Source organism: Lepisma saccharinum, chromosome 25 (assembly GCF_977018435.1).
Source record: "Lepisma saccharinum chromosome 25, izLepSacc3.1, whole genome shotgun sequence".
Lineage (NCBI taxonomy): Eukaryota > Metazoa > Arthropoda > Insecta > Zygentoma > Lepismatidae > Lepisma > Lepisma saccharinum.
Window position 1 is genome coordinate 13677816 of NC_139253.1, and position 22742 is coordinate 13700557.

At 43.4% G+C, this 22742-nt stretch overlaps 1 protein-coding gene across 1 annotated transcript; it reads right to left on the reverse strand.

Moving 5' to 3' along the window:
* Window positions 1-6440: 6440 nt before the first annotated feature.
* LOC145979021 (cilia- and flagella-associated protein 100-like) lies at window positions 6441-8090 on the reverse strand. Its single transcript, XM_083112090.1, has one exon. It carries the CDS (start codon window positions 8088-8090, stop codon window positions 6441-6443), a length of 1650 nt encoding a protein of 549 aa, XP_082968216.1.
* Window positions 8091-22742: the final 14652 nt, after the last annotated feature.

A 22742-nucleotide genomic window follows, 5' to 3' on the forward strand; every position in this document is an offset into this window, starting at 1 on the left:
CTACTTTCCCATATGCCGCAATCGAATCGACCAAATTGAATTATTGGTGACAAACGAAAAAGGTGAGACTGTGGATTTCGTAGGAGCAACTTCCACGGCAATCGTGGAGATCAACAAATAATAAATAACCATCATGGAGCAAATGGAAAGATACGAATTGCAATATTTCCCTCCCAACCGTCGCACGTTCGCCAATCTCAACGAACCGAACCGAGAAATCGAGTTCGATGTGGACGTCGGGGACGGATTCGTTCATCCTCACAGATCAGACCTGTACGTTAAATTCGACGTGGTGAAAAGAGAAAACGGAGAAGCATTCCCGTACTTCACCTGTTCTCGCAAGTTGAAGTCAGAAACAACGGAACGGTCATTGATAGAGTCGATTATCCAGGCATCACTTCCACGGTAGTGGGAACGTTGAAACTTTCAAAAACAGATGTCGCTTACTATCAAGCAGGAGGATTCGAAGCAGAGACAAAAATATCATCGAAAAGTCACACTGTACTGTTTCCCATACGTCTATTATCAGGTTTCTTCTCAGGCTACAAGAAGATCATGTGGAAAGGAGATTTGAGAATCACTTTTCGCAGTTCCTCGAACGACAACAATGTTTTGATGCGATACAGTAACTTGGGTCCGGACGGGATCACTCCGCTTTCAAACACCCTGCCCGAAGCAGCAAAATGCATCATTCGAGCCGGTTTCCTGGGCGAGGAGACCTATCCTCGGGTAAAAAAACAACATAAAAATACAACTTTGGAGCGAATGAACGGATTCGATTGAAATTTAAAACAGCCCAGTATCAGATTCTGATCGGCAAAATCCCAAAGCACAACATGATAGGAGGTCAATTAAGGGAGATATTAATGGTTAAAAAGCGAGAGTTGATGACAATAGGTACAGACTCCCCGTCGCTCTCTACGAAGCGACCGTGCAGAATATAATGAGTCCGGCGAGAGGGTAGCCTCCCTTCGAGGAGTCGCTGGAGATAGGTCAAGGAACTCAAATTACACGGGCAAAGATAGAAGGGTAGGATGCCACGGTTTGAGTACGATTTAACAAGGCTTACACCGAGAGGGTATCATAACGAACATTTGGAATAGCACATAAATAGACACACGGAAAACACAGTTTAAGCTTACACAAGTTCTCGGGAACGATCCGCGCTTAAAAGTACTCGCCTCGTGTGTCTAACCGATCAGTGTTGTGTTTAGTTCGCCCGGGATTGTTTACAAACACGATGGAGTAGAGACCGGGAAAGGCCCCACTGGGAGGGGGGGTCGTTCAACCCCCTTGCCTCCCTCGAAGAAGCTGAGAGCCAGAAGTGTGAAGCCTTACCGTCTAGAAGCCATCTCATTCATCACGCCGCGAAGAGTATCAACATCTCCAAGATGATTACTTCAAACACATCCGGCAAAGGTAGGCCGTGTAAATGGAGAAGCTTCGTTCGCCTCGTCGTAACTATAAACGCCCAATGAATTCGCATATTTAGTATAAATTACTCATTGACATTGCTTATTACGGTGATTAGATGGTACCAGCGATAATTTTACCATGTAAATCAGAGTACAACTTTCAGTCCTTCAATTAGGCAAAGTACTTAATCTTCAGATTGTTACCCGGAAAAGGAACCGTGAATTTAAAAATAAGAAAAGATTTAATCAATGCTACTGTCTTTAAACATCACCCGAAACTAAATTTGCATTAATTAATGATGTCCTTTGTAATGCCGAAGTATGCGTGAGAGAGTGAATGTAGGAATGAAAGGGGTATTAATGTAAGTGTTTTATGCATGTTCTCTTATCTAGCAATTATATCATATAAAGTAAACCACCCCTGTGTTGTGTAATTTGTAACTGTTACATCTATTCCACCCTATACAATCTCTTGGGCTCCAACTGATGGCACTTACCCTGGCACAAAAATATTGTATGAATCATTGCCTTTTGTTTATTTGTTTCTTGTTTGATTACATTACCCATGTAATGTACAGCCAGAGCGTCGTCAGGCACTGAATAAGGTAGACGTCGTTATAGAGTAAATTACTATAAAATTTAAATGCACATTACCACGCGTATTATTCTTTGCCCCGACGCTGGGGCAAAGAACCTATTTCGCCATTTTTTATATTTTTAGTCCAGTAACATTATTATAAATAATTAAATATGGGGAACATTTTCCAGGTATGAAGTAATGATTAGTCAATAAAGTCATGAAAAAATATTTTCGTCATTAGCAAAACTGGCATCAGGAAAAATAAATAACCTTAAGGTGGGTACTTTTACCCCGGTCTACCCTATTATTTTTTACTCTGAGGTAGATATGACTTTGATACACTTTAATGACGAGTACAACTATACCAAAATTACATATTTATACCATTTTCCGTTGGTTGGTATTGCTGAGAATGCATTTCCTTTAGTCAACCTATCAATATTCCAGTATATTCTTTTCACTTGACGCTCTAGAAAAACAAGGATTTTGATTGGTTAGCAACATCGGCTTTCATGCGAGCGGTCCAGGCTTTATTCCCCGGTGGGAGCTCCAAAAGTTTGATGTTGACCCAGTATCTTGAAGAGAAGTGGGGACCCACTTGAAAACTGTAGTCTCTGAAGGCAGACAACAGCTGCGATGAGACTCGATGCACTGACCATGCGGCATCCATCGAAAAGATTCTTAACAGAACTTGCTCCCAAAGGGCTGTTGTCCTCTCTCCCTAAAACTGTTGCTTTGGGCAGTTGACTAATTGGTCTTTGGTCTTTGTAAGTAGTGTAATCATGTACGTTCAAATTCATACTTGGTACGAGGCCTATTATTTTTATTAATTTAACCAAAATGGTAAACCTATATTGATGATGTTTTTGTCTATTTTATACTATTGCAAATCTGTGATTTTTTCATCTCGTACTTGGTACGAGTGTCATAATTTCTTTCGAGTTAAATTACGCAACATTGCGATGGCTCGTAGGGTAAACTATTGCGCAATGTTTACGCAACAAGTTATTACGCAGATCCTTACCTAGCGTGTTGTTGGTTATGGCGTAATGGGTGTCTTCTGATTGACTTACTGTTTCGTATGTTTTCATCCGTGCTTATGTTACTTAAAGGGTTTTCGCATTACAGATCAGTCAGTATCGTGAGAGTGTTTGAAGAGTACGGATGTGTTGTTGCAGTGTTAAAAGTTAAGTATTTAATTTATTTTAAAGCTACATACTATTTATTATTTTTAAGTTTAAAAAGTGTATCAAGTGATTTTTTTTCATAGTAATTTCGATCAGATTGAGTTTTGATGTGATCAGATGTTACTTGTTGTCTCCGGAAATTCTGTATAAATAACATAGCTGAAAATTTTATCGTAATAGCTAAAATTATTTTATTTTGAAGGTGGCTCAAGTTGTTTTTCACACAGATTGAATTTTGACTTGATTGTGTGTTTTGTATTTTTTTACCGAGAAAATTTATATATAAATACCGAGAAACTTCTATGTAAATAACACCTTGTGAAAATGACAACTCGTATAACCAATTTACCACTCGAAATGCTGCACAAGATTTTTGCGTACACATTCAACGGAGGTGAGGATGTCGCGAGGCTAGTCGACTTAAGCAAGTTAGCGCCTGAATTTCGTCCACCGTGCGAGATGATTCTTATGGACAATCTTCGCAAAATAAGCGGTATGAAAAACTTGCAGAATCCCGATTCTCTTTTTCGGGCTGCAGGCAAAAAGTTGGCCGATAGGATGGACGAGCTTCATGAGGCGAGGGAAGGAAAGAGACGATATACGGACGATTGGTATGAGTCAAACGCGGAAACAGACAGCATCATCACACAACTCATCGCATTGTCTGAGGCGCGAACTTTCTTCCTAACCTCGCATGATATATAAATAAAATACCATCACCATGAAACCCAAAGGTGTCGTCTATCAGGTACCATAGGCGGACCTCAAATCTCTCGGAGCTCTTGATGGATTGCTCACAAGTAAATTTTCATACCGAGTCAGAAAAAGGATGAGTTTTTTTTTTTTACGATTTAACCTCAGTGATAGCTTTCCATGACGATTTTTGTGTGCGTTCAACGGTGCAACTAAATTTTTGCACCTCATGCCACGATTATTCCAAATATTCCCCGAGTGTGTGTGTAGAGATTGACGTGACGTTGACCTGTTAAGAATGTCACATCAATAATACTTGCTTTGGAATGTCATGGCCTTCTTTTTCTCTATAAAAAGAGAGAGAGAGGGTTATGTGATTTGTACAGACTGGTTGGCTAAGGGGAATTTCCCGATTACTTATTTTGTCACGAGAATTCTTTGCATTCCAAACATTCCGAAGTGTAGAGATTGACGTACTTACAGCTATATGTGGGCATTAACCTGTTAAGAATGTCACATCAATAATACTGGCTCGGGAATGTCATGACCCCTCCCCCTTGTGACGAAGTTACGTGAATTGGTGTCTGCATGTGTAGTACTACGTTCTGGAGCGGTGTAGTGTGTAGTGTATGGTTACATGGTACGTGCTAACTAATCAAATAGGAAAACAGTTCGACCTAAAAGAGATGAGTGGAGAAGGTTACATCATTTAGAACTACATAATTACATCAAGAAGACTTAGGTGGACAGGCCATGTGGCACGAATGGGAGAGGAAAGAGGAGTTTACAGGATTCTTGTTGGGAGACCTGATTGTAAGAGACCTGTAGGAAGGCCAAGACGAAGATGGAAGGACAATATTGAGATGGACCTAAAGGAAATTGCTAGGGATGGTTAAGAATATATAGATTTTTCTCAGATAGGGATAGATGGAAGGCCTGTGTTGCTGCAGCCATGAACCTTCGGGTTTAAGAAGGCTAGAGAGTTAGTTAGTTAGTTATGAAAGCACATGTTACTCTAAAAACTATAAAAAATTATAATCCCTGGCATAAAATGAATTTTTTTAAAAAATGAAACTTATTTCCATATAATGAACTTCAACGTATACAATTGTACATTTTTTGTTCATTCTGCAGTATTTAAATGAAACAGACTTAAATAAGAATTGGGAATCACGTACATAATAGAATAAAATCAACAGTTAAATAATGTATAAACCAAGAAAAAGTAAGCAATGGTTCGCATAACCTAATAGAAATAGACTTAGGTGGTTAAAGAACAGCATGTTTAGAAGTAACAAAGAAAGATTACTTGAAAAGTAAAATTAATGCAATTGAAATAAAAGTATCAGAGGTGCAAATAAATTTAGAAAGGGGTGGCAACCTAAAGTAAACTTGATGAAAAATGGCTGACTATTTTAAATAGATGGAAGAATTCCTTTAATGACTTTTTAAATGTTCATGTAGTAGATAAATCAGAAATAAATGAATCAGAACCTATAGTTCCAGAAACTAACTTGATTGAAGTTAAAGATGATAAAAAGGTAAATTATTCGAAGTTGGAATACCTAAGAATCTTGTTAATATGTCTGACAAATGTACAATTCATGATGGATTAAAAAAAGAAGATGCATTATCTCCATTGTTTCTTTAATTGTGCCTTACAAATATGCTGTTAGGAAGGTAAAAAACTAACAAAGTACTGTGACTCAACTGTTAGCATATGCAGATGATGTAAATACAATTAAGAATAATGCTAAAATATTTTTCAAAGCAAGTAAGAAAGAAATCTGTAAAGATAAAATAGAATATATATAAATTTTGCTCAGGATAAGGACAAATTGAACTGTAACCATGAATTTTCGGATTCAAGAAGGCTAGAGAATTAACTTTGTTAGTTTTTTTACCTTCCTAACAGCATATTTCTAAGGCAAAATAGGTTTTCCATTGTGGTTAAATTAATAAAAATAATAGGCCTCGTACCAAGTATGAATTTAAACGTACATGATTAGACTACTTTTGTACTATATGTAGTTCGCAGTACTAAGCATTGTAAAGGGTGTGGCAAAAAGTCCGGCTACATAAGAAAACAAATGAGTGCATACAAACATATGCGTACCATCTGATTGAGTGCATAATTCAATTCGACGCTCCCAGTTGTCTAAGACGTCTGCTAGTGTGGAAGTGGTTAGTCTTTGAATGGTCCAGGCATTAATCTCCTTAGCGTACACGGTAGCCTTTACGTGTTGCCACAAGTAAAATTTCATAGGTATTAGGTCTGATGACCGTGGTGGCCGTTCAACAAACATTATCACATATCTGACTTTGTCTCATCCTGTATTATGGTGCTTGCTAGTAGAGAAATATAACTTTCTACAGATATAACGATAGTTCTTTTAATTATACAAGACATTGAACTTGGTTTATTTATTGAAGTTTGTTATAGAAACTTGTAAAAACAGTAGTGGATATCACAAAGGTAATCCTTCAAACTGAACTCGATTTTGAAATTGAATTAAATGATAGTCGTGGTGGAACACTTGCGTGATAGATGCAGAATTGGTTAATTTAAGTAAAGAAGTACTCCTTTATTTGTGCCTCCTTAATCGCTTTGGGGTCTGGCTTTGGTACGACAATCCTCTCTGGCTTGATTGGCGATCTGTACATGAGTACTCTCTTACCAATTACCTTCGTCGGTCCTTGAAGCTCAGACATCAATCCATCAAGGAGTCTCTTGGTGTCCTTCTTCTCCTTCTCTTCTCTCTGGGCAGCTCTCAGCTCCTCTTTCTTCATCTCCCTCACCATCATCTTGAAGGTGAGCATCTGATCCTTGGAAATATCCTCCACAGAGGTGAGCACGCTGAGAAACCTCTCCTCGACGCACCTCATCATGCCAACCCACGTGAGGTTATTCTCGTTCTTCCCTAAGAAGCGCTCGTACACGCCTTCAATCTTCTCGTATAGTTTCTTCGACATGCTCAGTATGGAGTTAGCATCCGTCTCAGACAACAGACGGTGAATAAACGCTGCGTGGCCTTCTAGTTTCAGGTTTAGCTTGTCGATCGCTTTTGTCAAACGCTGGATCTCGTCTCTCACGGTGGTGTATTCTGCTTTTAACTTCCTCTCGGTTTCTGTCGTCGTCTTCACCATTGCGTCGAGTGTCTGACCCGTCTGTTGCGTTTGGTTTATTAGAAATATGTTCTCCTCTTCTACTTCCTGTATTATTGTCATTAACTGAGACGGTTCTGTGAAGTAGAGTGCTGCCTCCTCTTGCGATGCGTCGAAGTGAATTTGCCTGGAGTATCTCGCGCGGTTGGTACCCACTGAGGTCTCTGACAGTTGAGCTTCCACTTCGCATTCTTCCGCTTGTTTCAGCGGCATCAGGTCGGGATCGTTTTCCAGTCTCCACTGCAGGGGGCTCAAGTGGTGCAGAAACCTCTGGTAGACCTTCATATCGTTGAACTTCTCGTGTATCTTAGCTATGCTGTACTTGAGTGATCCCACTTCGCAGTTGACCTTCTCTAGCTCCTGAGCTTTTCGTATCCTTTTCTTCAACTCTGTATCAGCTTCTTGCATGACTTCCAGAGACTCTATCGCCTTCTTCTGCACATACTTTTCGATGAGCTTGACGTCATTGTCGAACTTCTTCCCCGCCTTTCGAACCATGTTCTCTTCCTTCCTCACTTTCGTCGTCAGTCTGTAGACCTCATCTTTCTTGTACAGCATCAACAGCTTTATATTGAAAACGTTCCTCAAGTCGTCAACATGCTTTTTGCTCGAGAACTTCTCAGGTTTCTTGGCTCTTCCCTGAACCACCTTGAAGAAGTAAGGGTCTATAGCAAGGGCGTCATCTCTGATCTCGTGAACTTGCTCGATGTTTATTCTTTCTAGCTGATCTGCTTTCTGACGGGTGGAGAAGTTCCCTTTGTCAATGGTTGGCAGCTGAGACTCGGCGATGTTTTCGGTTCTTCGAAGACTTCGACACTTCTCGCGGTGAAGTACGATCTCCAAATCTGGAGGGGCACGGTATGGGTTCCTCTCTGCAAACACATCCCTCAACTTACCCTTACCGTGTACTCTACCCTGGGTGTAGTAGCGATCCATAGGCTGCAGCAGCTTCCTCAAACCAATCAGTTTCTCAATGTCTAGTGGATCAATCTTCTTCCTTGAATGGTGTAAGGGAAGCCTTCTCCTTTCATTTCTCTCGCCTTTTGCCATATCGTCTTCATGGCAAACCTTTGACGTTAACGCTATTGGCTTATTTTCGGACATCATCTTCGTTTTATCCCATTTAGATATATTTTTACTGGACGTTTATCAGCCTGTCTCTAGGCGTTCTAAATGCCGTATTGTTGATGACGTGTCTCATTGTTGACAGTCGAACCGCCAATAGTTACGCCTTTGTTGCCAGAATAATTGAAATCACGTTCACGAAACTTAATCAACTATATTATTGTTATTTTAATTCAGCCATGGAAGATATGGATTTTGAAAAATGCTAGGATAAGTTGAATGAATGAAAATAAGTAAGAATGTCTAAAATAAGATTAATAACGCCAAAATATAGTAAATACTTACATTTTCTTGACAACATTAAGTTAACTAAACTGTGGTATAATTTTAAAACTTAGGCACTCATTTCCCAAGCCAAATAAAATTTATTAATTTTTTTGGAAAAAAGGTTGCTCGACAGAGAAAAAGAAAAATGTATCTTCCTATACGAAAACACTTTCATATAAAATTTTACTGGAATTTCCCAGAGTCGAGGAAAATTTCCTCTCATGTGGAAACATTGCCGTGAACGGTTCGATCAGAGATTCAATGTCGCGGTTACTGAGTGGTTCTTCTTTTTTTTTTAAATTGTTCAAAGCGTTCTTCTTGAGGCTTTACCTTTTTTCTCCATTTCCAAGTTGTGACTTTTCTGTTCTTCCAATTCTGAAAAAGACACACACAGGAGGTTTCATTTACTGCATTCCAGCAATTCTAGCGACTTTGTGAGCCGTGGGAGGTTTGCCAGGTGGTAGTGCTGCCATAGCAAAAACCGTAATCGACTCAAAAAAGAACAAGGCAGAATTGGAAGAACAGAAACGTCACAACCTGGAAATGGAGAAAAAAGGTAAAGGCCTCAAGATAGAAAACGCCTTGAACAAGTTCAAAAAGAAGAAGAACCACTCAGTAACCGCGACATTGAATCTCTGATCGAACCGTTGGGAATCAAACACTTCAGAGGATTTTTCATGTCAGATTCTTTACCCTCCGCCATAAGAAAAAAAGAGTGTGGAGTCGTCAACTTGGACAATTATGAAAATCCATGCACACATTGGATATGTTATCTCAAAAATTCAAACAATAATGCTTTCGTTTTCGATTCTTTCGGAGGTGTTCCACCATCGGGTATAGTAAAATATCTTAAAGCTCCCAACCTATAATACAACGAGGAGAGAATACAAGGTTTCGAGGAAGTGAACTACGGTCATCTTTGCGTATCCATGCTCGCTTTCTGTCTCGAATAAATAACCCATCAATTCGAGATTTCCAGAAAGTATTGTGGAACCTGAAACGTCATCATCATGGGAGTGTTCCATCTCACAAGCGAAACTTCGGTAGTAGTGTATGTGGCCGGGTTCACCAACATCAATTGCGGTTCAGTGTTGCCAACTCACCCCAAGAATATTTCACCATATGATATTTTACAGGCGAAGCTAACCTACAAATAGGAGTTGGCAACACTGACTAGTTGCTTCTCAATGTCTTGGAAAACGTCTTAAGACAAATATCTTAATCTTTAAGAGTAAATATGCCTTCTACACCAACCCTGATTTTTTGACCTCTAAGAAAATCGCACCAAAACCTCAAAAACTCACTTTCTCTCCACGTTTCGCGTCTCATTTATTGCGCTGACGATGTTTCACAGCGCAGAAAAGCAGTGATGAGTAAATGCACTTTCTCATCCTTGAAGGATGAATGCACCTTATTGTAATCTTCCAAGTCCCGGGGACACCAATGTTTGTATATCGTGACCTTTGTAAACCTCTCTCGGGAACGATGTGCCACACACACACGCGCGCGCGCCTCTTATTATTTCCGTATTGTGACGCAAGCAAACAAACAAATATTTTTTTTTTATTTTTTTAAGATTCCTGGCCCCTAACCCCGCCAGGGTGCGTGGTGCCCAACCCAAAAAGGTTCTAACGGCTGCGGTTATGGATAACCACACCTTTATAGAGTTTTCACGTGTTTTTTTTTTTCTCTCAAACTTCCATGAAACTCTACAGAGGACCTCCGTAATGCATGCAACGTGTACTAACGACTCTAGTGTTATTTGATGTTGTAATATTTTTGGATATAGAGTTTTATTGTGAGATAGATAAAAATAATTATGTCTATTATAATATTTTCTTGATGAAGATGGAGAATGTGTGTGTTATAAAAACTAAAGTTGCATGCTTTTTTTTTCCTAGTGTGTGTGTGTGTGTGCTTGATATTCGACAGCATCTGAAACGATAAAAAAAGAATTTTATTGTTAATTTTCTCATGTAAAAACAACAAAATTTTGTGCAAATTCTGATTGTCTTGTGCTATAGTGCAAAAACTAATGAAAAAAAAAAGATATTGTAACTGATAACTGGTGAAATTGACATTGTAACTGATCTGAACTAGTGAAATTCGTATTATTATTGTGCTAGCACAAAATTCTTATTGTAACTGATTGTGCAAGAAAAAGATGTTAAAAACCTGTTAAAACTGCTCTGTGACCCTCTCGTTCTTCACGTCGTACGCGAAAGACTTCTCTGCAATCAGGATGACGCTGCACACGGTATCATCGGGCAGCGCGTCGTGGAACTCGCAGACGATCTTGATGTTGGTGCGATCGTTGACCACCACCTGCTTTCTTTTTGTGGTGTTGATGACGAACATCGGCCTGCGGATTTTGAATTCGCTGGGCATGTAGTACACGTCCACGTTTCCCTCGGTCACGCGCTTGTAAGCCGTGTAAGCTTCGTAAAGTTTGAGGTAATCGTTTTTGGTCATGTCGAGGTTGTAATTCTCGCGCGGAAACACTTCGTTCCTACCATTCTTGAGATAAACGTTCTTGATCTTGCAGTCGTCGAACTTGCTGGAATCTTTCTCCTGATTGTTATCGCGTGCGGTCTGAAAAAGTACAATGACGAAATCTGGCATGTCGAACTGTATGTTGTTGAACTGTGTCGTCACGTCGAATTCCATGTGACTTCCCGACGCCATCTTCTGCACGCACTGGTAACCGTGAAAGTGAATCGACACCTGCGGATTCTTCAAGATCTCCGCTTTGTACTTGAGGGCGTAGTTCGTCTCGTATTCCACGATCGGCATTCTCAATTCCATGCTCCGTATGACGCACTTGGCTGCTTCGGGTAATGTGTTGGCTATCGGCGTGCCGTCGGCGTTCAAGTTGGTGTATCGCATCAGTGCGTCGTTGTCGTTGGCTGCTCTTCGAAACGTGACGCGCAATCCTCCCTTCCACATGATCTCTTTGTAGTCGGAGAAGAATCCCGGTAGCAGACGCATGGGAAAGAGCACCGTGTGACTTCTCGTCGATATTTTCGTTCCCGCTTCGAATCCTCCCGCCTGGTAGTATGCCGCGTTTGTTTTGGATAATTTCAATGTTCCCACTGCCGTCGACGTGATGCCTGGATAATCTATTCTGTCGATGACGGTGTTGTGTTTCCTCACCTCCACCTGCGAGAACAGGTGAGGCACGAAGTTGTCCACGAGTTTCAAATTTGCATTGGGTGGAAACGCGTCTCCGCTTTCCTTCTTCACCACGTCGAATTGAAGGTAGAGGTCCGCTCTGTGAGGATGAACAAACCCGTCCCCTACGTCCACGTCGTATTCGATCTCCCTGTTCGCTTCGTTGAGATTGGCGAACGTGCGACGGTTCGGAGGGAAAGATTGCAATTCCTAACTTTCGATTTGTTCCATTTTCACTATGCGTGTTATTTACTATACGTTGATCTCCACGATGGCCGTCGTAGTGGCACCTGCGAAATCCACCACCTCTTCTTTCTCGTTCGTCACCACCAACTCTATGTCGTCTATGCGGTAGCGACATACTGGAAAATAGATCGGCGAAGAGGGCGTGTAGATGATCGGTTCCATGAATTCGGAACTTGGTTTGAACGTGGCTATGATTCCCGTCTGCTTGTGACTTCCCAGCAACTCCCCGTCCGAAGATTTAGTGATCATTCCTTCTGCCACGTTACAGTGAACGTTCAGAGTCTCTATGGCCAGAAATTTAGGAATGTTTGCTGCCGTGTGCTTGATGCCAGCTTCGAGTTTTGTGTTGTTCTCGAAACCTAAAAGTTCACCCATGGTACCCAGGTCCACGGTCTCCGTCGCCGACACGATTTCCACTCTGTGCGTGACCGAATTTTGAGAAAGGTACGTGCCTTTGGGTAACTGAGCTTGCAAAGTGGAAAGATTGTATTGGCCTGGCGTGACGACGATGTGTTCGCTTCCGACGCTAATTTTGTTGTTGTGCTGCGTGACGTTAGGTATGAGGTACATGCTGTAGAATGCACGCAGAGCTACGGATTTAGGATAGACGATGTCGTCGTGCAGCGTGAGTTTCAAGATTGAAGATTCGCTCGTGAGATGGAACACGCCCATCGTATTTAAGATTCCACAATGCTTTCTGAAAATGTTCCACCGACGGGTTATTTATTTTAGACATGTATGCGAGAACGGAAAGGCATAGGTGGCCGCAGTTAACATCGGTGAAACCCTGGATGCGTTTGTCATTGTAGTAGAGGTTGGCAACACTGAGATACTTCACCAACCTGGCAGGTGGTGTGCCACCGAACGAATCGAAAACAAATGCATTGTTATCGTTAATTTTGAGGTAGCATATCCAATGTGTACCAGGATTTTTGTAACTGTCCAGGTTGACCACGCCATACTCCTTTTTCTTCACAGCAGAGGGTAGAGAATCGGACATGAAAACACCCCTGAAGTTCCTTATTCCCAACAGTTCGATTAGAGATTCAATATCGAAGTTGGACAGGGCTTCTTCTTTTTCTTATATTTCTTCAAAGCATCGAGGTTGCTTTTTTGTTTTTTGGTCATACCTTTCCCCTTCTTCTCCATAGCCAGGATGTGACGTTTCTGTTCTTCCAATTCTGCCTTGTTCTTCTTCGAGTCGATGACGGTTTTCGCGATGGCGGCGCTTCCGCCGGCCAAACTTCCAACGGCCCCCAATGCCGCAAGGATGGCCGGGATGCTGAATATGAACCCTCCGATCTTTTGCTGTTTCCGCGAACGCTGCAAGCGTCTCAATTGAGGTGTGCTGAGAAGTAATTTCATTCCGTGTCCTTTGGACAAGCAAGAACGTTTCTTCTCGCGTTGTTTCTTGGTGAGTAACCCATCGAGGGCACCTAGATTTTTTAGATTGGAGTATGGTATCTGGTACACGACACCCTTGGGCTTCATGTTTTGTTTTTTTTCACGGTATGTTATTTATATATAAATGTTCTGAGATTTTTTTTGTGTAATTTTTTTACGGTATGTTATTTATATATATGTATGTTCCGAGATTTTTTTTGTTTCGTGTAATTTTTTTTTCAAGGATATACTCCGCGCAGCGTTGTTAAACAAATTCTATTACGTGCTTCGTTTTCTTGCCAAGAAGTTCCTTTGTCCCCTTGTACACGATTCGAGTTTTGTTCTCGATTAAAATAGATAGCTTCTCGTCGGATAACATGTTAGCGTATCGATCCGGTAAAAATAGACTGTATTGTGCGTTGAGCAACAGACGCACCTTGGGACCGTACTGGGTAGAAACGATTGAACCGGAAGTTATCGTGTAAGGTTTGTCGACTTCCAATTCCTGAATTTTTACATACTCGACTGACAAATTTAGCATTTGTTTTAATGCTTGGAGATCCTCATTTTTTTCACTTATATCGAAGGAGAAAAATTTCAGTGTTAGAGAAATTTAATTTTTTTCACAATGTGTGTTATTTATATATACACCGAAGATTATTTTTTTTCACGATGTGTGTTATTTTATATATATTTTTTTTTCACGAGATTTTTGTATCGAAGATTTTTTTTGTCTGTGTTAGAGGAAGAAAGTTTGTGCTTCGGAAAATGCGATGATGTGCGTGATGATATCTTCCGTCTCTTGTTTCGACTTATGCCAATCATCTGTGAATCGTCTTCTCCCCTGCCTCGCCTCGTGCAGTTCATCTAACCTATTGTTTAATTTTTCCCCTGCGGCCGAAAAAAGAGTGTCGAGATCGCCACACCTCATGCCACTAATCTCCCGAAGATAATCCTTGACAGCCATTTCACAAGGGATGCGAAATTCCGGCGTTGATCTCGCTATGATCAAAAGTTTTTTTATATCCTCACAATCTCCGTTTACTGCATGTTTGAATATTTTACACAGCAGTTCGTGTGGCAAGTCGGTTATACCAGACATGATGTTTTTTTTTTTTTTACTGTATGTTATTTATATACCCCACCCAAGTTTTTGTTTTGTGTTCATGGCGATGGTGGTGCCCAGTGCCGCAACTCTTTCTCCCAGCGATGCGTCTCTGCTGACGAATCTTTCGAAAGCCGCGTGCTCTAACTTTCTGTCTGCTTCGTGACGTGCATCCAGATCGGTGCGAGTGGTGTTGTAAGCGATGTCGTGATCTTTGCATGCGGCGTCCAACGGATTCACACCCTTGTCTCCTCTCTCCAATCTTTTCTCGAGTTTGGTACCCGGTCCGCAGTACTGGTAGCCAGGTAAATGCATCTCGAAAGGTAACTTGTTGATGATGTCGTTCACGAGTCCCTTTCCTTCGGCCACGTTCCAGAATCTCGGAGGCAGCGTGTTGATAATTTTGATGAGGTAACCTATGCCCTTGTCGTCGTTCACGATGAAGTTGGAAAGTTTGGCGCTGATCATGTCCACAATGCCAACCTTCTCGTTGTAGAAATTACGGTGGCCTGCATTCTCCTCTCCTGCAATAACCAACAATCGGTCTATGAGCTTGCGCACGTCGTCCACCCAAACGAATTCTTTGGGTAACGTGTTGTAGAGTTTGACGCCGCTGCCTGTTTTGACCTGGTTCCAAATCGGTTTGATGAGATTTCTGTACTTCTCACCGCTGCTCGATTTCACCCTATTCTGCGAGGCGTCGTTGTTCTGGTACAAGGCATCCGTCATGATCAAAATTTCCTTGTAACTCTGGTAATCTTCGTCGGTGTAATCTTTCGGCTGCTTTTTGGCAACGAGTTCCCACAGTCCCACCGTACCCGGATACCTGTTCCAACTATCCTTCTCGCCTAAATTAACTTTAATGTCGTTGCCTTCGAAGGTCACCTTCGATTTTCCAATCTTCCAAACCACACCGCCGCCTTCGTTGCTCTCCATGCTCGGATACAATCCGAACACTTCATCCTTGTCGAATTTCCCCGTGCTCAGGTAGTCTCGTGCCAAAGGTCCCAACTCGATCTTATCCAAAGACGACGACGTGCTACCTATGGCTCGACGTCGTGCCGGTACGTCCTTCAGTTCGAACGGCGTCAAAGGAATGCTCGAAATGGGCGTGGGTACGGTGTAACTTTTAGCTGCAAGTGGTACGAGTTCGTTGATCAAATTTTTATTTTGTTCCGTGACGCCTTTAATTTCTTTACCTAGATCGCTGATGGCGTCAATCACAGGTTGATCTTGACGTTTCTTCTCTTCGTAGAATCCGCGATTCTCGGATTTCCAACCTTTGAAGCGTTTCGCGAGGTAATCGCGAAGCTTGAGATTTTCGTCTTCGATTTTTCGTTTCGTCATAACGTTATTTATACACGTTGTTTCTCACAACGTTGCAACGTTTAGAAAGTCGTTGATTTTGTTTCTGTATTTTCCGTCGTTGGGTTTCCTCGTCATGTCGATCGTCGCGAATCCGAAATCGTCACTGTTCCAACAGTGGGAGCAGCAACGTTCCGAAAATTGATTGTAGTTCATGTCTCCGCCTACGTAGTCATCGTACGCGTGCTTGAGGTTGGTGTGATCTTGACGAAAGAAACATATGAAATTAGCGTTGTCGCGTACTAACTGTTTTGGAATTTTGGAAAACGTTTGAGCTAGAAAGAAGCAATCTATTCCTTTGTGACGACCTTGCGTGAAAAAGTTGCGAATTTCATTTTGATTTTCCAGGATGACATCGTCGAACACAACGACTGAATTTTCACGACAATCGTCGAGTGGTTTTATTTCCGAAGAGAACGTTGCAATGTCCAGACCATCGTACAGTTTCATCAGTTGCTGGTATTTGGATTGCTCCAAACTTTTCGAGAACACGTACAGGTGCCTGTTCTTCCAATCTAACCAATTCGGTGCGAGGAGAAAATTGTCCACAAGCAGTGTTGTTTTCCCACACCCCGAAGGACCTACGATCAGACAGCGGATGCTGTCGGGAAGCAACTCGCCGTTCCTTTTCTTCTTTCGATTTTCTGAATCAGGTAGACGTTTCACGACATTCCACGCACTCATAGAATCACTTCGTTTGAATCGATCCAACTCGTGTCCGGAAGTCCCAGCCATTTCACCAAAAGTTTGTCGCCTCTCTTACGCAAAACTTTTTCGATAAGGTACGTGTCGGGGTATTTAGTTTTAGAGAGTTCCTCCTCGTAGAAGCGCCCCAATAAAATTTCACCGCCACTGTCCTTTATTATATACGTGTGACGGTTTCCGGGTAGAACTCGAACCACGGTAAAAAGTTCCGTGCTCCAGTTTCGTGTGAAACCCCTGTCGAACGATCGCTTCAATTTACTGACCCTCACCTGGTCTCCAATTTTGTATTTTGATTTCTTGGTAGTCGTGGGAGTGTACTTTGGACAGTAAACTGTAGAAATTAAACGCCGCTCGTCGGACTTGGTAACGTCAGCTGGCTTCATGCCTATCGTTCTGTGTACCGTATCATTATAGGTATCGACGAGTTCCGGCAGAATGTCGACCCATTTGTAATTTCCCCGAAGCGTGAATCGTTTCCACATGTGTGTTTTCAAGGTTCGATTAAATCTTTCCACGATGCTGGCTTTGATGTGACTGAAAGTCGAATAATGTCGAATGTCATGTTTTTGAATAAACTTTTGGAATACGGCGTTGTAAAATTCTTTACCGTTGTCTGTTTGCAAAAACCGTGGTCGTCTGCCGCCGCTTTCACGAAAAATTGTCTTGAATGCTTCCGTGACGCATGTTCCCGTTTTGGCTTTCAAAGGTAGAGCCCATGCGATTTTCGAAAACGTGTCTATGACGGTGAGGAGGTACTTGTTGCCCTTGTTCAATTTATGTACGTTTTTTAGATTGCCACTACTCATCTCCACGAGGTCACTTTGCCAGAGGTCATCGATGCCCTTGGTCACCACCGCCAAACGTTCGTAGTTGCGGCGTGCAGGTTTATGCAATTCTTGGACGATGGCTTGCCTAGACATTTTTTTTAGAGATTAGGTTTGAAGAGAAGCACGAGCGTGATGGGATTCAAAGAGGGTGGCACCTCACCTGTGTTTTGAATGATCAGCTTATCGCCGGCACTCACGTCGAAAACGGTAAGATCTTCGTCTTCGTGTATTTCATATACGTTGCGCGTTTCGTTCCAACGTGCCAGAGGAATGTTTCCTGCTTTCTGGACACCACGATTCGATATCTAGGTCATGGTAGGAACGCTAGCTTTTCTGCCGTGAGACCAGTACGAAAATTCGTTTATGTGAATCGTACCATCGAGGAGAAACTTGTAGTACGGATGATAAGGATGTAACATGTACAGTTTGTTACCTTCGACGAACGTGGAGATTCTCTGTTGATTGGGTACGCTGTTGATTTCGATGGCTTGCAGAGAATGCAGTTTGGCGAATTTAGTATCGACGCTAACGAGGTTGCTGTGAAGCTGTCCCAGTGTATTTTGTACGGGCAACAAATGTTCGACTATGGTATCCGTTACTGTAGAAAATGACGGTTTGATTTTCACTTCCACGTTCAACTGCTTGTAGTTTTCGTTGAGTTGTTGCAACTTTGCACCGAAAGAGGCCAGCGTCGATTCCTGCGTGGATTCCAGCACTCCAACTTGATCCCTGATGTTGACGACAATACTCTGAAGGTTCTCGACTTGATTCAATTTCGAGCTCTTCTCGGTAAGATCGTTCACGATGCTTCGCATCTCGGTAAACTGCGTGTGAAGATCGGCGACGCTCTGCGAAGTGGGCAACGTCGACACCAGCGAAGCAAGTTCGTCTCGAATCTGTTCCACGTTCGCCGTTTCAGTTTCCAATCGTTTCAGCATTCGAGATATGTTCCTTTTGAAAGCGTGTAATTCTTTGGAGGTGGGGAGATTGGCCACCCTACTCTCGAGATCGCTCAACGAACTTTTGATGTCGCTCGAATCGGATAGTGCCGTCACCGCCGTTTTCAATTTTTCCAAATCTTCGCTCGAAGGCACGCTCGTCCGTAACGAATCCAAGTCAGCCTGTATGTTGTCCAGCACGTGATGAAAATGAGCAAGATTGGATTCGACGTTCAAATTTTCTAAATATTCCATCTTCTGCTGAACCGTGCTCAACGTGTCTTGAATGCTCGTCAACGCACTCGCTTCAGCGTGAATATTTTTAATTTCTTCGTTGATCAACTCCAGAGACGCCTGAAGCGTAGCGATGGTGGTTTGAATGTGTTCGAAATCTCGATAGGCCTCCAATTGAATTTTTATGTTCGCGACGCTTTTACCGATGACCTGCAGTTCGTCTGACGATGGTAGGTTCGTCATGGTATCTTCCAAAGTCTGTAACTTGGATTTAATTTCTTCCAACGTGCTGGTGAATTCTTCTTGTAATTTGGAAACGACGACATGCAAGCGTTCTACATCAATATCCTTCACGACGGTTTGAAGTTCAGAGAAATTCTTTTCGATTGCAGAAGTTCGTTCTTCGATTTCGTGTTTCAATTTTTCCAAATCTTCATTTTTCGATTGAAATTGCTGTAATTTGGCCAAATCATTTTGAAGCGAATCCACGCTCAACTGTATATTTTGAACGCTGTCGTAAGAAGGTACGTCGACAAAATTTTTTATGAGCGTTTTCAGTTCGGAATCGATTTTCAGAATGGGGTCGAGACATTGCGTTTGGAGCGTAGCGATCTCGGACTCTAAACTTTTGTTTAAGGTCTCCTGCAAAGCGATCAAATCGCTCCTCAACTTTTTAATTCGGACGTCGAGCATGAGAATCTCTTCTGCGTGGTCTACACGCTTGGTGTTGCCGAAAATGTCGTTAGGCATTTTTGGTTAACGGTTATTTATAATAGGATAGACGATTCGTAATTCTACGAAGAGAGGAACGAGTTTGTCGTAATCTCCCAGGAGTTGAACGTAAAGATAATCTCCTGCGGAAACATCGTACGTAATGTTAGAAAGCATCTTGTCGTGCTTGATTCGAAAAATATTCTTGCCGGTAGATATTTTGATTTCGCCTACGTTTTCCGGATTCGTGGTGATTTGAAGTTTCCCACCGATCGGAATTTCGTAAAAATGTAAATTGTTGTTGAAGACGTAAAAAGTTTTGCCGACGTCTTCATCCAATTTCGTCCAAATGCTGTTGAGGTGAATGATCAACAGACCGTTGAGTTTAGGTAACACGGAAGGTAAGACTTCATGATCTGGTATGGACGGTGCAGTTTCCATGATGGTCTGCTTTCTGTATCCGAACAAGTTCATAGGCATGGTTATTTTTTTATTTTTGTACGTGCAAGATTTTTTGTCATTTTCAAATTTTTGGTTTGATGTTAGGTTCACTTTTTTTTTTCAAATTTTTGGTTTGATGTTTGGTTTACTTTTTTTTGTCATTTTCAATGGTTTTTTTTTGTTTGATGTTAGGTTCACTTTTTTTTATGGACATTTGTTACATTTTTTCATCTCTCAAACGATTGTGTCCCCATGGGAGTGTGTGGATTCCACACTCGAGGACGCACCTCTTGTCGTCGTTGGGATCCAGGGCAATCTTCCTCACCTTGTTGGTGGTCAACACATGGTCGACGCTCTGGATGCGCTGTTCCGCTCTTAGAACCGACGACCTGGTCTTGAGACAACCCACGAAGTCCTCGAATGTGAGATGCTCCCGAACCACCTGTCTGCCGACACCCTTGGCCTTCTTGGTAACACTGCCCTCGGCTTTGATGGTATAGGCCTTGGCGCGAAGACCTGCAAACTCAAGAATCACGTCTCCGTCCTTCTCATCTTTGAGTTTGCCAGGCACCTTCTTGTTGCGGGCCAGGATACCGTACTGGTTGGGCTGGGGATAGCCCGAGGTGTCGAAGAGGTTAACCAAAGATGGAGCTGTGGCTATATCCCCGTATGCGTCGGCTGTGCGAACGTGGTACACCAAGCTGTCCGTGTCCGTGTAGAGAAGCGAGATGTTGTGGCCGTAGTGTAGACGTAATATATCGTAGTACGTCTCGAACATGTGGAGCTTGCTCAGATCCAGAACCGTGGCTCCAACGTAGATGGGCTTATTGAGCTCCACCTCACCTTGCTTCATGTGAATCAGAGCCAGCTGCTCGTTGTAGATTGTTCGAGACTTGAACAATGGACTCGCGACAAGCTGACGACATCGCTCTTTCCTCGTCACCAATTTTATGTCCACGCGATTCCGTACATTCTCCATGGTCTTGCCAAACACCGCATTATTCATGAGCTTGAAGAAATCCTTATCAAGCTCGGACGTGGCTGCGGTGCGGTGTTCAGTGTTGACTTCAATATATGGACGCAACCGTGGAGAATGCTCGAACTTGAGGATGTGGCGAACTGCGTGGACTGTGACCCCTTGCTGCATCAACCACCGGAGATTCTGGTAGTGAAGGACATAATTCTTCTTGGGTTCAAAATCCATAATGAGCTTCGTCTGGTTGGAATCGGGTGGACACTTGAACTCGGGTGCAGGGGGAAGATCGCAGAACAAATCCTGCAGCTTCTCGGAGAACTCAAAGTCCACCTCGGCGAAGAACCCATGTTCCGAATCGTCGAAACCTTCAACGTCAAATTTGGTAGGATCAGCCCACTCGAAGCCTCTAAAAGGGAGTGGCCGCATCATGGAGTGCCCGTACAAGTTAATCACGTCCGTGTGCATGATGTAGCTCGACGGTTGGGTGGAGTCGTAGCCAGTAGCCATGTGATGGTTGTTGGCGCGCGCGTGCCGTTGCGACACCTGGACCATGCCACCCCGGATAGCGCGTTCCACAAACAGCATCATGTCCACGTCCGAAAGAAGCTCCAGCTCGATTTTCGTCACCAGAAACATGGCTGACCACGCCAGTCCGGGGAGACTATAGAAGTAGGCGGGGTCCAGCTTGTAGATGGTCTTCGCAGTTGCACGAAACGCCTGGATCACATCAGCGAGGAGCGTCACATCAAGTTTGAGGTACGCATCGTGGTAGTCTCCGAGAGTTCGACAACCCAGCTCGCGCCACATGGACTGGGCGTGGTGATATTCTTCGTCGGTGATGTTCGAGCCTCGTAGCTGACTGTAGAACTTCGCCTGGGGGGGTAGCGACGTCTCCGCAAACTTGGTAGAGTCGGTGACGTATTCGTAGGGGTAGACCCCCTTACGCCTGAAGAGACCGGCGTCCAAGTTTGGAAAATTCGCAGAGGTAATGAGCATTTGCTCGTCGCTGAGTTTTTTCGTCAGGGCATCGAGGCTGGCCGGGAGGAACCTCAGGGAGTCGAGGAAGCGAAGCTCGACGGTAGAGTATGATTCTGGGATTCGAACCCACTTGCTCACACTGATGTAACGCTCCTCGTTCTCGGCGAGAACGTTGATTTGCATGTTGTCGTACCCAAGATGCTTGATCAGGTGGTGAAAGTCGTACCCCGAGCCATTGTGAAAAAACACAGGGATGAAGCGTGGGTCCCAGGCCTTAAGGTTGCAATCGTTGCACCAAGGACCAACGTACCTACCGTTAAAGTGATCGTGGTGATGGACTTTACGGTTGTTGGCGGCGTACTCCTCGACGCAGACAGGGCAAGCGATGGCCTCGTCGTGTCTACGTTGATCGTCGGGGGACAGTGGGAGCATAGGCTTGGGGGTCAACAGAAACTTCCCTATCTCGTTGGCTTCCACAACCATCCTCTCGAGGAAGTGTTTGGCTGCGTCGGGACCGCGGTACACGTAGGGCTCGGGGGCGATGTGCTGGTCCCGACGCACCACAACGTATGCGAAACTGGATGCCTCGTGGAGTTGGTAAGGGGTGGTGGAAGAAACTTCGGGATCGGGATCGCAAGTGGACAGGGGTTTGAGGAAGGCCTCGAAATCCGCGATGATGATAGCGGGGTGCTCCACCATGGCACCGTGCATGCGGAAACGTTCCACGGTGCCAGGTTCTGGCAAGACTACCACCCCAGGCTCGTTGGCATTGCAGTAGAGCTTGTGGTTAGCGAGCTTCTCGGCAGCGATGTTGGGGTCTCTGATGCGCTGGTAATCCTGCTGTTCTCGATTACGAAATGTAGACAAGCACCTGCGACAAACTTCTATGTGGGTTTTGTCTTTGCTCCGTTGGCTCGAAACAAGCCGAGAGAGGGAGCGGATGAGGGTGTAATGGTGATGGGTTTCGTCTTTGATGAGCAGAAGGTGAATTTCCTGCGCACCATCGTCGTCTACGTCGCTCACCCGGATAGGGTACACCACATTTTCGTCAGTGAGGCCGTAAACATTGATGGCCAACCGCGCACAAGCCTCAAACTTGCGAATGTCCGAGACCTCCACGGGATAGGCGATCCCAGCCATCGCATCTTTTAGCTCTGGCTCGTAGGGTAGGTAGTGGTTAACTCGGTGTGGTTGTTTTTTCCAGTGGACAGGGTGCAACGCTGCAAGCAC

Excerpts from the sequence above, each read along its gene's own strand:
- LOC145979021 (XM_083112090.1), bottom strand. The coding sequence starts at position 8,090 with ATGGCAAAAGGCGAGAGAAATGAAAGGAGAAGGCTTCCCTTACACCAT.